The sequence below is a fragment of the Hydractinia symbiolongicarpus genome, chromosome 5 (assembly GCF_029227915.1).
Source record: "Hydractinia symbiolongicarpus strain clone_291-10 chromosome 5, HSymV2.1, whole genome shotgun sequence".
Taxonomy (NCBI): Eukaryota; Metazoa; Cnidaria; class Hydrozoa; order Anthoathecata; family Hydractiniidae; genus Hydractinia; species Hydractinia symbiolongicarpus.
In genome coordinates, this window is record NC_079879.1 from 14290301 (window position 1) to 14308828 (window position 18528).

The 18528-nt window shown below is 35.0% G+C and overlaps 2 protein-coding genes and 1 long non-coding RNA gene across 5 annotated transcripts in view; 2 read left to right on the top strand and 1 right to left on the bottom strand.

Annotated features, from left to right (window-relative positions):
* Nucleotides 1-2403: 2403 nt before the first annotated feature.
* Nucleotides 2404-18528, bottom strand: part of LOC130644942 (TIP41-like protein) — a 32442-nt gene continuing 16317 nt past the window's right edge. Inside the window, exons 3-7 of one of the 3 annotated variants that reach the window (XM_057450743.1) lie at nucleotides 18241-18331; nucleotides 17584-17715; nucleotides 15477-15572; nucleotides 15132-15194; nucleotides 2404-2550 (exon numbers count right to left, since the gene is read on the bottom strand). In XM_057450743.1, the coding sequence (XP_057306726.1) occupies nucleotides 2548-2550; nucleotides 15132-15194; nucleotides 15477-15572; nucleotides 17584-17715; nucleotides 18241-18331 (385 nt within the window). In that variant the 3' untranslated portion in view covers nucleotides 2404-2547. Of the gene's footprint in view, nucleotides 2551-7428; nucleotides 7828-15131; nucleotides 15195-15476; nucleotides 15573-17583; nucleotides 17716-18240; nucleotides 18332-18528 lie in introns of those variants that run through there. The other 2 variants (XM_057450741.1, XM_057450742.1) reach the window with 2 other exon arrangements.
* Nucleotides 5763-7364, top strand: LOC130644941 (putative sodium-coupled neutral amino acid transporter 11). Its single transcript, XM_057450739.1, has one exon. It carries the CDS (start codon nucleotides 5778-5780, stop codon nucleotides 7347-7349), a length of 1572 nt encoding a protein of 523 aa, XP_057306722.1. The 5' UTR covers nucleotides 5763-5777; the 3' UTR covers nucleotides 7350-7364.
* LOC130644943 (uncharacterized) lies at nucleotides 13873-16489 on the top strand. Its single transcript, XR_008982646.1, has 2 exons — nucleotides 13873-13963; nucleotides 15510-16489. It is a non-coding gene; the product is annotated as an uncharacterized LOC130644943 (long non-coding RNA).

The window sequence follows — 18528 nt, forward strand, 5'->3', positions numbered from 1 at the left end:
TCTGTTCCACGTTCTACGTTAGCCCTATTTATTACCGCTAAACATTTCCAGAAGCATAGATTGTCCGTTCTTTCATTTTCCCATCAAACGCGTAGATACATCTCTTCTTACGCAACCAGTCTGGAAAAAGTCAGCAACCCAACAGAGGTTTACGCGTGCTTATGATCTTAATCTGCACATGATCGAAGATGATTTTCCCTGCATATGCCATGTCTTGACACGATTCCCATCCTCCGGCGTTCGTATATCTTTTTTATCGAATATGTGCTAAATGTCTTTGGTGCTTGCAGTCTTTTCCTGTGGAAACGGATGCTTGATGTCTTCAACGTTCAATTTCTTCGGGTTCATAATAGTCTTCCTGTGCTTCATCTTCGATTTCGTCGTGTAGTGTTGGGTTAATTCGTTTTTTATTCCGTCCTTTATTTTGTTGTAATAATCAGTAACAGTATCCCGCACACTCTGTAATCGAGCGGTAAGAGCATCGCGAGTGGCTGCTACTGGCGCTGATACAGCGTTGTATAACTGTGTCATTGCATTTCTGAACAAACTCATGTTTCCTTTATTATATACAGATTTTAGAAAAAAAAGATTTTTTTTAAAATTGACAGAACATTTTAAAAATAACTTTACTCCACTTCCGCATGATGACGTCAGATTTGTAGGATGGGGGCGGATGACGTCAGATGCCCTCGGATTTTTGCACATGCACAGAAATTACATTCGGGGTCGAAGGATCTCTAGAGAAGCGGGGAGTTTACACTTGAACCCAAAACTATGAGGATCTTTATAGAAGCGGGGGTTTTGCGCTTGAACTTGAAAACTATGGTTTGAAGCATCCCCCTAGTCTACTATTTTGCCTTTTTGACTACCTTATTTCATGAAATGAACGAGTCATAAAATGAACGCGGTTCTTCAAAATTCGCGGTAATTTAATGACCGTTAATTAAATGCAATGTTAATTTAAAGACTGTTAACTTCATGACTTGTTAATTAAAATACTGTTAATTTGGTTACTTTTTATAATATATAAAAGCTTAAAAAATATTAAAAAAACATTTTTTTTTTTTACCAATTTTCCACTGTTTCCTCCTCATCGGACGATAGCTCAACGGTGTTCTCTTTTTCAGCGATCTTTTTTAAAATAGCTTTTGTATAAAATCGTCATACCCTGACGATTTTACCCATCCAAGTGGAAAATTAACTGAAAGCACTTTTTCTTCCAAATTTTTTAAAAATTTTAACATGTCTTTCCAAACAGCAACTGACGGATTCGACTGTTGCCTAATTTTTTCTGCGAGTGATATCGCATAATATCAAATTCGCGTTAATTAAATGCATTTTTGAAAACAACCTTGCTCAACCGCGTTAAATTAAATGCCTTATTGAAAATAATTTAATTGAACCGCGGTAGGTGTTAATTGCCAAAATTTTCAATTCTTTATTTGTCCCATTTTGTAGTAAATTTAACGTAGATTTTAAATATGTATGTTGTTTGACACAATTTTCCTACGGATTCGCGACAATTTAGACTTTTCAGACACTTGGTGTAATTTCCAGTCCTTAGCAACGCCCTTAGCAACACCTTCAAACTATTTTTCGGGTTAATAAGACCCAATTTTTCCCAAATTTTGAACGTTCTAGCCGCGCCCGAGGAGCGTTATAGTCTTTGCTATCGTTAACAGCGTGTTTTGTTATAAGTCATTGCTTGATAATACACTTGATTTCCATGATTGTTTCGGAAGTGTTTTTAAAGTTACCTGTGTTTTGTCTGAGTTGTTGCTGCCTTTCTTTCTTTAGAGAATGTTGAAAGTAAATTTTTTCTGAAAGAGGTAACTTGTATATATACATCATTGCACTAGTTTTTTCTCTTTTACAGCTTGATATATAATATAAAATGCGAAAGGAAAGTGCAAGAAAATGAAAGAGGAAATTTCAGGTTGTTCGGTGGAATACACCCAAATTTCAAGGTGTGATGATTTACGCTTTTCAGATATGTTTTGAATATTATCGGTTTTTGGCCGGCTATTTTGGGTAAGCGAGACAAATGTTTTGGAAAATCACAAAAAATATTTTGAGATTGTTATTTATGACATTCAAAACATCTGAACAACATTAATATATCATTAAAAATTGCCTTTTTAAAATAACCCCTACCTACCACCTTAATTTCATGACCGTTAATTTAATTCGCGTAAATTTCTTGACTCGTTAATTTCATGGAATAAGGTAATTTTTCGTACAAACGGTTCAGGGACCAAGAAACCCTGGGGACGAGGATAGTATTGTCAAATCTGGAAACGTTGCTTCCTTGTTCATATTTGGAGGTTCATTGATATGGTGGAAATGTTGAATCCCGTCAGGTAAAAAAACCCAAGTAAAATCACTGATTTCTCTGCGGACAACGTTGTTTAAAACTACAGCTTGCAATCGATTTTTACTTGTCGCTCAAGTGCCAAACTCATCACACTGAACAGATAAACGAGTCTCTTGGACCTTGAAGTAGCGCTCTATCGTCTGTATAAACAAACAAATAATTTTTTTGATATGTCACTAAAAAAAGGAATAATTAAATCTGAGATATTAGACCATTTTGGAATTTTTGTTGCCATCAATATCTCAAATAAAAAGTATCGTAATAAAAAAAGTGAAATTAGAAAAAGAAATTTGAAATTAGAAAAAGAAATTTTACAACTGAACAAAAAGAAGTTTTTAAACAAGAGCTTGCTTTAAATGACTGGTCTTTTATGAAAGATATAGAAGATGTACACTTACTGTATAAATGTTTCTACAACTCTATTTTTAAATTCTATGACAAAAACTTTTCGATTCAAACAAAATCAGTTAAAATAAAAACACTACAGACACCTTGGATAAGTAAAGGAATAAGAAAATCGTCTAAAAAGAAACAACGACTTTATATAAAGTTTTTAAAAACCAAAACTCACATAGCAGAACAGGAATATAAAGATTATAAGAACCTGTTTGAAAAAATTAAAAAAAAAGCTAAAAGGAATTTTTATTCAAAATAAAAAAACATAACAACAATTCTAAGAAAACTTGGGAAGTAATGAAAGAAATAATTGGAAAAACTAAAATTAAAGAAAACACGTTTTCTAAATTATTACATACAGAAAACGGACCAGAAGATAGTCAATCTAAGATGGCTGAAGAATTCAATACATTCTTTACTAATATTGGACCTAAGTTAGCTAGTAAGATTCCAGATGTTTCTAATTCTATTGAAAATTATCTAACAAGAACTGAAAATAAAATTGGTGATAGTGACTTAACATTTGAAGAATTTGAAACGGCGTTTAAGTCTACTCAAAAAAAACCCAAGCAACTGGAACAGACAGCCTCTTGTGTAACTTAATGATAGAGGTCTACAAAGAAATCAAAGATCCACTTTTTTATATTTTTAGTAAATGTATAAATAAGAATATTTTTCCTGACGATCTCAAAATAGCCAAAGTTATACCCATTTTTAAAGCAGGTGATTCAACTAGGGTAGGGAAATTACCGACCTATATCTGTTCTTCCAATTTTTTCAAAAATTTTAGAACGCATTATATATAATAGAATTTATTCTCATCTCAATAAACATAATCTTCTTTTTTCTAGACAATTTGGATTTCAAAAAAATACCTCAACTGAGCATGCCATTTTGCAATTAGCTGATGATATCATAAAAGGTTTTTCTAAAGGAGAAGTAACACTAGGAATTTTTATTGATTTGTCTAAAACTTTCGATACGGTAACTCATGAGATCTTATTACAAAAACTAGAATATTACGGTATTACAAACAAAACTTACAAACTGTTAAAAAAATTACCATAAAAATAGAAAGCAGCATGTTTCTTATGATAATGACAAACTTTCAGAAGCTTTGAATATAATTTGTGGAGTACCACAGGGTTCAATTCTTGGACCACTTTTGTTTATAATATATATCAACGATCTCTATAAAGCCTCATCAAAACTTTTTAACGTCATGTTTGCAGACGATACAAACTTATTTAAATCAGGTAAAACGTTCAAGATCTTTTTGTAGAAATGAAACTTGAACTTCAAAAAATTTCATTATGGTTTAAAGCAAATAAGTTATCATTAAATGTTTCTAAAACTAAATACTTCTTTCATTCACAATATCAGAAGAAAAAAAATTCTTCTACCCTTCCAAAACTTCAAATTGATAATACAGAGATTAAGAGAGGCAAAGTTACAAAATTTTTAGGGATATATATTGATGAAAATTTAACATGGAAACATCATTTGATACAATATGTAGCAAAATTTCCAGGAGCATAGGTATCCTATATAAATCAAGAAACTTATTGCCAAAGTATCTGCTTAAACAATTATGCCTTTCCTTCGACCATAGTCACTTATCATATGGTAATATAACCTGGGCAAGTACCAATAAAACTAAGCTATTGAAACTTTACAGAAAACAAAAACATGCAATCCGAGTTATTACTTTTGAAGATCGTCTAACACCTTCTAAGCCACTGTTTGAAGAATTGAAAATCCCAACCCTAATGGAAATTAATATTTATCAAAACCTTTGTTTTATGTTTAAATGTAATCTCCTCGTATATTTCATAACTTGTATACAGAAAAGTTATCAGGAAAATACAATACAAGATCAAAACAACTCAAAGAACCAATAATAAAAACAAAGTATGAAGAATTTTGCATCAGCTATCGTGCACCACACTTATGGAACAAAATTACACCTCTAATTTTAAAAGGTACAGAAATATATTCTTTAAACGTTTTTAAGAGTAAAGTTAAAGCAAATATCAAAACCTTTCACGAAATTGATTCATATTATTAAAAATATCTTGAAAAACATAATAAGAAAAAATATCTTATTATTCTACTAAATCGAAAGCTCTAATTTAGAGAATTAACCAGTTTTCTACATCGGTTCTCGGTGACAAGACTCACATGAAGTCTTCTTCGAGTTGCCCGAACTTTCCCTACACTTACACGAAACTATAGAAAACGACACGCGATTTATATAGTTGATTTAGATAAATCAGCGTTTTATTTAGTATATTGATGTTATTCACGATTATTTTTTTTATTTTGTTTTAAACTAGATTCTTATCTTATCTGTATAAAATGCCTATAGCCGTCCAGAATCTTTAAAAACTTTACGGATATAATTCACAACTAAATGTATTGGTTGGTTTGTGTCGCTTATTAAATTCGAGGGGTGCGAATGAATATTAAATTTTATACAATATTTATAGTGATAAAATATTTTATCCTAATTTGGTATTTTTTCTACATGGCTTTTATTACCGCTGCGTTATTTGCGCCCTAATCCCTTATGCCTCAAACTAATGCCATAGATCATAACCATCTTGTCTTACTCCGAATGTTTACATACACGCAACTTCCCTAATTTTGAAAACCGAACAAGCAACATGTAAAAAGTTTGCGAGGTTTGCGGGATTTTTTTTGAACGTTAAAACAAACTTTTGAAAATTAGACAGAGAACTTGACGGAATATAATTTTGATATTTATCGTTGTTTTCCTTTTTTGAAATTGTCATTAATTTTTCCGCTCAACAATTGCAAAACAAAATTTTTTATATCTCTTTTCCAATTAGCAAAGGATATAATTGTATAATTGATTAAATGATTGATTCATTATTTTAATCTAGCTTAAGAAGTCCTCATACGAGCCTTTCCGTATTTCGGTGCGCAGCCAAGCGTATAATGCGCTTGTATCATTTTTGAGCATGCTAATTGAACTCAAACGAGCATGGAAGAGCAACTGAAATACAGTCCTCGCCATCCCGGTTTCCAAAAGCTCTATAAAATTACTCAAGAACCAATACCCGAATCAGAAAAACACAGAGAATTTTTACCGAAGGCGCTGCTTACAAAAGCACTAAATTATGGAAAATCAACGTTTGAGAAGACGCGAACGAAAATAAAAGAGATTCAGGAAAAACGAAAGATAGAAGCAACTGACGAAGAAAAAAATGATTCGAAGATTTTTGTCACCAAATCTTCAAAAGATTTCGCAAAAATTAAAGCAGACGAAACATTCATTGACCAACAGCCACAATGTCATCCAATAATAGGCGCATGCGTCATAGCTATTCCGTACGCTTTAAAACAAGCTGGTCTCCCAATGGGATTGTTTTTACTCTTGGCAGTTTCCATTATGGTTGAGTACTCGGAAGTTTTGTTAATACAATGCAGCTTGCTCGCGAAAGAAACTTGTTTACAAAATATATCGAAGAAACATTTTGGCACTCCTGGGTTTGTGATATCTTACATGATACCGTACTTATATTCTTTAAGTGTATTACTTACGTACAACGTCATACTTGCAGACACTTGTACTAAGTTCACGCAGTCCCTACAACAAGCTTTAGGAAGTCATGTTACCTTAAACAGAAAAGTGATCCTGCTTCTTTTAACAATAATTATTATCCCCATTTCCATGACCACTAACGTCAAACGAATTTTCAAATGGTCTTTAGTCTCGCTTATTTCTGCTTCATTTGTCACAGTTCTGGTCACGGTACGATTGTTTACACTGAGCGGACACGTACCACATACATACAATGCATTTAAGTTTTTGAACACGAATATAATACAATCTGTTGCAGTTATGTCGTTCGCGTTATCATGTCAACACACATGTCGTCTATATTACGCCACAATCGATCAGAGTAAGGAATTCGATCCCGACAAACCGGCAAGTATCGCGTCATCGTACAGTTTACTGTGTACCATTGTACTTGGTTGCTGTGGTTACCTGACGTTTCGTGGAATAACTCAAGGCAATATACTTGAGAATTACTGTGAGGAAGATCTCTTAGCAACGCTCGCAAGAATCTTCTTCGCTGGGTTTATATTATGTTTATTTCCAATGGAATGTCAAAGCTTGCGTCACCTCATCCAACAAGGAGTAGTGGTGCACCGTAAATTTCAAAATATATTTCACTTTTCCATTACATTGTTTGTTTTGACACCAGCTCTGTTAGGTGCAATGCTTATCGACTGCCTTTCAATTGTGGTAGAGACTGCAGGTTTGATGTTGGCTGTTCCGTTGATATTTATACTACCCTCAATATTTTTCGTGCGCCTATCAGCTGGCAAGTTATATTCCGCAACGAAGCTACCATGTTTAATATCCATAGCAACAGGATTCACGATTTCTGTGTGTGGTCTTACAATGACATTGTTTACCAATCATTATTGCATTCATCAGTCACACATGTTCCCTTATTGTAACGGTAGTAGTGAATTACTCGGACCTCTCATAACATTGATGTCTCTAAACGGAAGCGTAAACTTCGATCCGCAACGATTGGTTTAAATTTAACGAGTTTTGATACGGAATATGAGAACTTAACTGATATCGCTGCAGCGTACTTTACAACTTAGAAGATGAAGCATTTTCTTTATTTCTTTTAACTTTTTGTCTTCATTTGTGTACATACATTATATTTACAATTGTATGCTTACGTATAAAATGACGTAATGGTACACAAATAGAACAGTTTTTTAATAACCGGATATTAAAAAACGGTGTGTGTTAAAGTTCGATTAAAAGTAATAATTCTTCCAATGGTTACCTGCATGTTAGTGTTTATTTCCATATTTGTTTTGGTGTTTACATCTACATTAACAACGAATTAGTAATACACTAGAAACTCATTATGTTTTGGTTTAAAAACGTATGCGCAGTGTCAGCTATTCGAATTGCATGATTCTTCTTCGAATACTATCTTTTCAACTTCTTCTTTAACTAGATCTAACTGTTCTGCCAGTATGGCCTCGTCTGCAAATGGATTCTAAAACACAATTGCTTAACTGAAGAAGGAATGATATAAACATGCATAATTAAATTTACAAAATGATAAGAAAGGAATAAGAATAACAGGTGGACATTTTGGCAGTCATAAGAAGGATGATGCATCAAACTAAAATCAGTTTTTGTTTCAGGTATAAGTTATTATTTAGTGTTCCTATTATTTTTTGATGATTTGGGAAATAAATGAAGTCACGCTATAATATTTTACACTGATAACAATTAGATTTATGGAAATTTTGAAATGTTTCCAAACTCTTACTGACTTTCATCTTTTGATGTTATTAGCTCCTAAATATTAAAGGAGAACTAACAATTGATAACAAGTTGTGCTAAAATGTTCACTATGTAAGACTGTGTAAATTTTTTTATATTTGTGAGATTTTTGTTCTCGAGATATTTCAGGTCAAAGTAGTACTACGGTTGCCGCCATGACAGTGTCGATGAGACCTTTCTGTTCGGTAAATTACTAACTTGTGTGACGTAATTCTGCGGAAATGTAAACAAACGTATTCTGAATGAACTAAGCGAGGGAATGCTAAACGGGAAAAACTGTGTTTCTGTAATTGTCTGAAAGTAACTTTATTCATCATGTTTTTAAATAAATATCTTTCGCAGAATATAATTATGTTTCACTTTCATGAATATGACATGAGTTTATGACATGAAAAATATAAGTATACGTGTATTCAACTTATGAAATTTTTCTTGTTATTTTTTGTATTAAAACATCATGAAAGGCGACAGGTGCTTTAATTTGCTACAATCTTGGACATAAATTAGTGGACAAGTATTACATTTTAACACAGGGAAAATTAAAAAGTCCATACATATTTTGTCCAAGATTGTCTCTAATTTTGAAGACTTAGTCAATTTTGGTTGGTTTAGTTAGGTGCAAGCTTTTAATAGTTCATGAGACTAGTTGCTAGCTAGGCCACTTCGGCTTCATGCCTTGGTTTTCGTATTCCATAAATGCCAAAAAGTTTCAATAATTTCCTTGTATTTCTTATGTAAACAAACAAACAATCAAACAAACAAACAAAACATGGCTTTGTGTTCTTATATGAATGGGTATTTATTTGGAGGTAGACTATAGTCGTGTTTCTTTTGTATAACAGACAAACAAACAGAATAATGCGTTTCGTGTTCTTATATAAGTTTTTCGTGTGAATGGGTTGCATATTAAGTTTTCCTATTGAGAAAATAGATAATTTAATTAGAAGTATGTCAACACTAATAGACATAGTGGTGAAGGGCCAGAGAATAAAATCATGTCTTATGCGCATGAATCCGTGCACAGCTATTTACGGTGCGGTTCTCAAAATACAGGTTGGTGTCTGGCACGGTATAATCCACCAGTAACAACTTTGGTGTAAAAAAAATTTGCATAGTAAGGTGCACGAGATTCTTGCGTTTATATATATTACGACATCTAATTTATGTTGACTTATTTACGACATATAATTTATGTTGAGGTCTATTTTGTGTAGGTAAAGGTTGCATTTGTCTTTTAAAAAATTTATAAAGACAACAAAACTCTTAAGACATTGCACATAAGAAAAACAGAAGATTTTTTCCACACGTTACCGTCGTGCTACACGTTACCGTACACGTTATCGTGCTTGTAACCCTGCTTTTTAGCCTACGGAATGCCTATGTCCAACACGTTACCGTCAACTTTGTGATAAATAATGTTATATAAAACTTATAAAAATGTGACGGTAACGTGTTTGTCTCACCAAAGTTTCTAGTAAAAATAACGGTAACGTGTATGGTAATGTGTGCGGTAACGTGCAGTATTACGGTAACGTGTCGGTACAGCCTGTATAGCTGCCACCAATCACTTTTACTTTTAATACTAATTTGCCGCGAATATTTGAATGTTTGTTTTGGTGTCATGTGAAAGCTGCACGAAATGTTTTTCAGCTCGCAAATTTTTTGAAAATGGTAGCCGGCCATGTCACCATGTGGAAAGCATCTGTGCTGTCCTACCTATTTTTTAAATTTTTTTTTATAAATTTTAGACAATTTTGGACATAAATTAGTGGACAAGTATTAAATTTTAAACCCCCTTTCCCCCAAGCTCATAATATATATATGTATATATACATATATATATACATATATATATATATACATATATACATATATACATATATACATATATACATATATACATATATACATATATACATATATACATATATACATATATACATATATACATATATATATATATATATATATATATATATATATATATATATATATATATATATATATATATATATATATATATATATATATATATATATATATACATATATATATATATATATATACATATATATATATATATATATATATATCCAAAATTCGTCCCCCTATACCTCTACCCCCAAAAACCCCGCTTCCACCACTTCCACCCCTACCCCAGCCCCCATCCCGACGTCATCCGAGAATAAACTCGATAAATACCGAAACCCGATAATCCCAATACGCATGCACAATGTGTAGAGGGAAGTCCCATACTCAAGACCGCGCTAATTGAAATCGAAATCTGTATATAATAAAGATGAGTTGGTTCAGGAAAGCTATTGGTAAACTATATGAAACCGTATCAGCACCGGTAGCGGCAACTCGCGACGCTCTCGCTGATCAACAACGGAGGGTGCGGGATACTGTTACTTACTACTATAACAAAGCGAAGGAGCAAATCTCGAGAAGTTCGACGCTCCACGATGAGGTCCAACGGATCACCATCGAAGATGAATACCAGGGAATCGCCGACCTCAAACACATGTTCGGGAAAGAATTGAAGCAGGCCACGAACCTGGAGGTAATCGAGGACATCCAGAACATATTTGACGAGAATGACGCGCAATTTTTGGAAGACGGAAACCGCACCAAGACGTGGCGATTCAATAAGAACCTTAACCAACCACTGACGGAGGCCATCATGCGAAAAATCACCCCCCACGGAGACATGCGTGTCAAGGTAGTCTACAGCTTTAGCTGTGATATTTAACGAGGTGGTGGCGATGTAGCCGATTACCACAAAACCAAGAGCTCCAAGTCACTCTCAAGCATGGCGGAAATCGAAATCTTCATAGAAGAATGCGAGATGAAGCGTCTGGATATGAAAGATGCGGAGTTCTGGACCAAAGCCTACTTACCACCTGACAGAACCATCGAGACCCCAAGGAGGGGTTAAGGAGAATCACATCCAAAAACTCGGCTACAACCTGGTCACCACATGGAAGTGCCCCCAAATGTTAAGAGGCTCTTTAAGAAAGAATTTCGACCCTACCCCCACTTCATCGTCTTTGATTTTGAAGCTCTCCTGGTACCATTACACCAGCAGCAAACGGCCGATCTAACATACATCTCGGAGCATATCCAGGTAAGTGTTGCCATTCATGATAGTCTACAGGAACATCGCACTTTCATCATGAATGAAAGCCCCAAGGTGCTGGTGCGGAAATTTGTCGAGCAATTAGAGCAGAGGCAGGCCCACATCATCAAAGAAGTAGAAAGGCTGCACCCCAAGCCGAATGATTTTGATATGCTTTCAGATCAAACCCAAAAAGCTTGGAATGAGTGGGTGAACCAAGTGACGGTGATAGGTTTCAACAGCGGCAAGTATGACATCAACCTGATCAAGCGGTACTTTGTCGAACGAATTGCGGATGATGACGAGGATAAAATTAAAGTAGCAAAGAAGAATGACTACATGTTCCTCACAACATCAAAGTTCAAATTCATTAAAAAAGACATTAAAAACTTTCCCGCGCCTGGAATGAATTACGCGGGCTGCTAGAAGTCATTGGATTGCAATCTCGAGAAGCTCGTGTTCCCGTACGAGTGGCTGTCGAGCTATGACAAGTTGAACCATGTCGGCCCCGTCGATCATGAGGCCTTCTATAGCACCCTTAGCGGTAAAAAAACCCTCTCGCCTGAAGATTACCAGGCGTTCCGAGATGAGTTCTACAAGAGGGGCTGCGTCACAATGCTGGATTGGTTAGCCGAGTACAACTTGGCGGACGTAGTACCCTTTGTTGAGGCTGTCGACAGGACCCGCCACACGTACTGCGAGGATGAAATTGACATTTTGAAAGAGACCGTGAGTATACCAGGCGTATCGATGCGCTATGTACTGAACAAATCCCTGCGCTTGAACCCTGAAATAGAGCTGTATGCACCGGGAGACCCCTGCACGCACAAATGTCAAGACAATTGCGTCAAAGCCCGATGTGTGAAAATCAGTCGAGCGAACATGTTGTTGTAGGCCTGCATAGAGGTTAAAAAAGCGTGCGACGAGTGTACCAAGAACGAGGCATATGAGCTCCTGCACACGGGCATGGTAGGTGGCCCCGCGATCGTCTTTTGCAGGTACCACGAGAGGGATGTGACAGCTATAAGATCTCATATCTATAACGAGCCCAGCAAATGTAAGATCATTCTAGGCTATGATGCAAACATGCTCTACCTGAGTACCTTGCTGCAGGACTTCCCATGCGGTAAGGAGAAGCTTGTCAGGATTGCTGAACCAACAGAGGGCTTGGATTCTCTAGAGCAAGGCGTTCTAGATGGTTCACTTTTCGGCTTTGCGCAAGTTGATATTGAAGTCCCTACCGAGCTACACGACAAATTTAGCGAAATGTCTCCGTTATTTGTGGTCAAAGAGATACCCGATGAAGCCATTCCAGAGCACATGCGGACGTACTTGCCTAAGACTGGGCGCAAACGTGTCCCCGGAACTAAAAAGCTCTTGGGACTGACGAAAGCCGAGAGGATATTGCTGTACACACCCGTGCTCAAATGGTACCTAGAGCATGGGCTAAAAGTCACGGCGTGTTACCAGTTCCTCAAGTACTCACGCGGTAAACCATTTGCGTGGTTTCCGGAAGAAATTGCCGATGCGCGACGCCAAGGTGATAAGAACCCGGACAAACGTATCGCGGGCGACACTGTCAAGTTGAAAGGGAATAGTTTTTATGGAAAAATAATCGAGGAATGGCAAGGCATGCCAATACTAGCTTCACGAGAAATGAAAAAGAGGTTGATGTGGCAATGAGGAGCCCCTATCTCGAGGATCTTGAAGAAATAGGCGACGCGTACGAAGTAAGAAGGGGTAAACAAGGGGTGAGTATTGATAGAGCTTATCAGTGTGGAATTGCCGTCTACCAATTGCCAAATTTGCGCATGTTGGAATTATATTATGACTTTCTCGACAAGTACGTAGACCGACAGGACTTGGATACGTGTATATGGATACGGATAGCGCGTATTTTGCTATCTCGGGGGAAGAGCTGCGAGGTGTCGTTCGCCATGAACTGCTCGAGCGGTATGAAACTGATGTTACGAAATGGCTCGTCACCGACAAACACTTCAGTCTAACGGGAGTGTTATTCAAACCCGAATTCATAGGGTCTAGAATGATTGCATTGACTGCCAAGTGCTACTTCGTTGAGGGTAAAGAGGGCACGAAGTTCTCATGTAAAGGAATGTCAAAGAGGCAGAATGCAGTAACGTGGGATAGGTATATGGGGGTTTTGAAGGGTAGTTTGGACACAGCGAAAAACGTAGGTTTCCGGGTGCACAAACAAGGCATGATCATGTACCAGCAAAACAAGCTGAGACTCTCGGCTTTTTATGACAAAAGAGTTGTACATGAGGATAACGTGCACACCTCTCCACTCATGTGAGAATAGTGGGGGTTTGTCCAATATTTTGTGAAGCCATGCTTCATAAAAGTAACAACAAATGGAGGTTAAAAAGAATCAAAAGAAAGGTTGTCCATATATATCTCCCCAAAGTCGGTCGCGTTGAATAGATTTTTTATCTTCATAACTTCGAGTAACTCCCCATCGGTATGAGGACGATATAAAACAAGTTTAAACTCATTTGCCTCATACATTCAAAAATGTTTATCATATTTTGAATGGTCGAGAGATTTTATGTATGATGAGCAAAAGACCTAACCGGTGATGCGTGAATTTTCACACAGGTAATACTCAAGGTGATACTGAATAGCTATATACGAAGCTGGATATATAGTAAAATTGTGGGAGCAGGGCTTAGGTCCTGGCTGAAGTTTATGGCGTGCACGGGCGAGGGTACGTACCTAGGGTATTTATCGGGTTTATTTTTGGATGAAGGCGCGTTTACTGGTTTTGGGAGGATGGGGGCTGGGGTAGGGGTGGAAGTGGTGGAAGCGGGGTTTTTGGGGGTAGAGGTATCGGGGGAGCGAATTCCTGGGCATATTCACTCCCCTCCTTGCTATTTCTCAACTTTATCAAACAAACTGAATGTGATTTTTGACATCCTTGAATGAAACTTAATAGAATGTGAAATCTTTAGATTCATACGGCAAACAAACAACCTGCTAAAACAGTTTTTCTAATTTTGTACTAATTGACCTCTGCATGAAACAGAAGCTTATTAGTACAAATCAAAAAGAAGACTTTGACCGTAACAATAACACCACCAAAACTGCACTTTAAAATGTCAGATTAAGTTGAAAATTTATACACACACCAATTCAATGATGCTGAATATGATCTCAAAAGTGAAGTCAAAACAATAAATTCCAAAATTTTAAAAAACATGCTAGCTATATATTTGGGAAACGTGTTTTTGCTTTGCTATCACAAAATCACTTCCAGTACACTTTATAGCGCACAATCATTTGAAGTTTTATTTTCAAGTCTAGCAAATTATATAAAGCACTTGTTGTCTTTCAGGATGTTTTAATACAATAATAAAAAACAAAAACAAGAAAAATTTCATAATAAAATTGAATACACGATTATTCTTCCAAGTGATAACTCATGCATAAAACTCAAACTGTATTTATAACGGTGAAATTTTATTTTATTCTGACAAAGATATTTATTTCAAAATATTACATATAAAATTACTCTTAGGCAATCATAGGAGACACAGTTTTCCCGTTTAGCATTCCCTCGCTTCGTTCATTCAGAATGAGTTGTTTACATTCCCGCGGACTTACGCCAAACAAGTTAGTATTTTACCGAACAGAAAGTCCTAATCGACACTGACATAGAAGCGACCGTGGGACTACTTTGACTTTTATATCTCGAAAACCAAAACTCACAAATATAAAAAAATTACCCCAGTTTATATTCACATTATAATGAACATTTTAAGCAAAACGTGTTATCAATCGTTAGTTCTATTTTTTACGAAAATTGAGAAATGGCCAGCATTTTTCGTCGACCCTAACTGAAAAAGATTAGATATTTCAATCGACAAAGTAGCTACCTGAAGTTGACTAATTTTCTTTTCTTTTGAAGTATATTCTCTAAGTATATAGTTAGAACCAGCCTATAAAGAAAGAAACGCCATATCTTTTTAGCCTCCTCGATTAAACTTCCACCTTTCAATGAGCTCCCTCTGATAGACTTGTTTAGAGGGCTGTCTATTCGAAACCTAATGCAAATGTTGAATTTCACCGATAACAATCTTATCAAAAACTCATTCACGGTTTATTAAACGCTCCCTCGAACAATCGCCGCCTCTTAAATTTGAAAAAAAAATAATACGCGACCCACCCGTTCGTTCAAAGCGTTGCAGTAAATTAATTGCAGTAAATAAATTTTAGGATACCTCGTGGTAAATCCGTGTATCGTTTATTCTTAGGAGAACACCATCGACTCTTAAGAAGAAACGCAACAAGATAAAGAACGAAGAAGGCATCACTCTCTAAATAAATACAATAACTTCAAAGTATCATTATTTCTCCAAATTTACATGGTAGCTAGTGAAATTGGAGTCGAGTTACTTTGCGCGTCGCTTTGATCCGCAGTTCCTAGAGCTGAGAGCCACAGATGGATCCATTACACTTGTGCGCCAATATGCTAGCTACACAAGTAGATAGCTTACCCGTATGGACTATATCATAGCTGTATGATTGACCAAACATGTTTGAAAAATTTAAGAAAAACGAAAATATGTGAAGTTGGAGTTCTTTATACAGCCACTTTAATGCTTAAAACACTGTTATCAATTTGAATCCTGGTGTTCTGAATGTATACATTAGGTGTACATCTGCATTGTTTACCCGATTTTTCTCAAATGGCATGAGTTGACTCGTTACTGCGATAAAGGCACTCTATCAGATTTAGTCACTCCACGAGAGTAAATAAATCTTGGTATTCAACAAGAATTGGCATGCAATAGTAATGTTTTATTATATTGCCTAATTGATACTTGTTTGTTGCGTTTGAATCAAATGCGTTTTCAGAAATCAAAATGCGTTTGTAGATGTTCAAAAAGTGACCGCCTCGATTATTTTAAAATGCCTTTAACCAATCAAGTATATATAGTAATTAAGTTTCAAACAAAAGAACTTGAACGATTTGAATGATAAAAATCGACATAAAATTTATCACGGGCACAAGATTAATAAAAATGTTTGTTGGAATATCGTGAATTAATCAATGGACGAAAATCCTCACTGGAGTAAAAGACAATTTATAAGAACACGACCGATATTTTTCCTAAAATAAGAAAAAAATAAAGGGCTGAAGCATAACATAAAATAATAATATGAAACATATAGATATATTGTCTAGAAATAGATTTTAGTAACTGACAATGTAGAAAGTAGAATTTTTAAAGGGTTACTGCCACCTTAATTTAGTAATGACCATTAAGCCAGTTTTTCGTCGTTCTCCAAAAGAATTCTCAAACGTCATCATTTGTTACCCAATTATGGGAGAGGCAATGATGATATGAAATGAAAATCTTGCCTTAATGACAATAAAGGGTTGCTACTCTTATGAAGTCAAATTTGAGAAGATTTGAGGTATTTTCATAACATAAATTGAGAAGATTTAAGATTTTTACATTTCTAAATAAATCGAGAAATATTAGAAAAAAGGTTACACCACAAGTAAAGGACAAATTAGTGCAGCATTTCTATGCATTTTGAAAATTAAAAAAATATAACAAACCATATAGTTTTGTAAATAGAAAATTGAGAAGATTGGAGGAGAGCTTTCAAAATTGAGGAGAATTGAGGAGTTTTGATGAAGGCCATAGCAACCCTTTATTTTTAGAAATCCGTTGAAAAAGAAATTCGCATCAAAACAACACAAAAAAACTCATACCCTTTTTACGTTCCGTTAAAGCTTACCTCAGGCGAAAATAACAGCCGGATTAATAATTTTGTATTATATCATTGTATTTTGTCGAGAAATATTGATCGTTTTAAAAGATTTTTGACTTAGAAGTTTTATTATTCTGCTAATCTGATAGAAACGAGGTGTCGTTTTAAGCGTTTATCAAGGTATGCAGTGGGATAAATATGCTTATACCTAATCACTTTGACATTTTGAACATATTTACATGAATAATATTTATTCACTTTATCTTGATTATTATTTATACCAGCAATTGTTTCTCAGCATCTAAGTTATCATGTCATAATTCCGCATAATTAGTTAAACTTCAAGGCCTTGATCTCGGAAACCAATAAAGATTTTACCAAAAGGTAAAAAGATTCATAGACAACTTAACAGCGTTTTCGTATGAAATCAACTTGATATTTCTTATAGTTTTTACTTATTCGATGGAACGGAAGCGAGCGTTGCGGCTCACTTTCTAGAAAAATAAAAAAAATAATGACATGAGATTTGTAGAAAGAACAATAAGAAGGCATTCAAAAGTATATCAACATCTTTACGTACCTTTCCATTTTTAGAAGACTTACCATTTTCACACTTAATTTGGCGATTCCGTGATCTGCCAATTCATCTTCAAATAATAGCAAATCTTGATAAAAATGTATTTTTTCTCTCCTTTTTAACTTTTCCATATCAATCCTGTCATCAGTAGTTGTAACCTAAAATCGTTAACCTTTTTTAACAAACCTGAATGAAACTAACTAGTAATCTCTTGCAATAAATTTTACATGTTCCTATAATATGTTATTCCTTGAATCAATGTTTACTATATAATATAAATCATTTGCGCAATTAATGCCCACAAAAAAACCCTTATTTGACTTGAAATTCTTTTTAAAAAAGGTCAAAATTCCCAGTTATAATATGTTTGAATAGCAAGTTTTGTTCCCAAGGCTTTGTCAATTTGTTTAACATTGAAAATCTCAATTTTTTGAGTGGCGCAGAAAAAGCTTATTTACAAAATAAAATATAAAAAAATATTAAGAATATAAAACATTACATTACTTTACAGTAATCTTTTTTAGTCTAATCACTATTTTCTGCCCTGAAAATGCTTCTCAGTGTAAGATATCTTTTAGCAAATAAATCAACATTTTCATTCTTTCTTTTTTGCAATATTTCACAAGTTGTCTTAAGGACAACATCAACATTGTCATCCACACATTAAACAAAAAACTGTATACCTTTGTAGGTGAAACAACATTTCCTTTATAATTTGTACTGTATGTCCAGTCATAAGGTTTCAAAACTTCCTGTATATATTCACAATCAGCCCTGTAATCAAAGATAACATAAGTGTCATATGCAAATGATCCTATATATATGTATGCCTTATTTTGAGAATGAAATTGCATGTATATGGGTGGGGTTTTAACTTTTTTGTCAGTATTATCTTTTAGAACAGCAACACGAGACTCAAGTACAGAATTAGATTTTTTTGCCAGTAGGTTTTCGTCTAAATGTTCATCCTT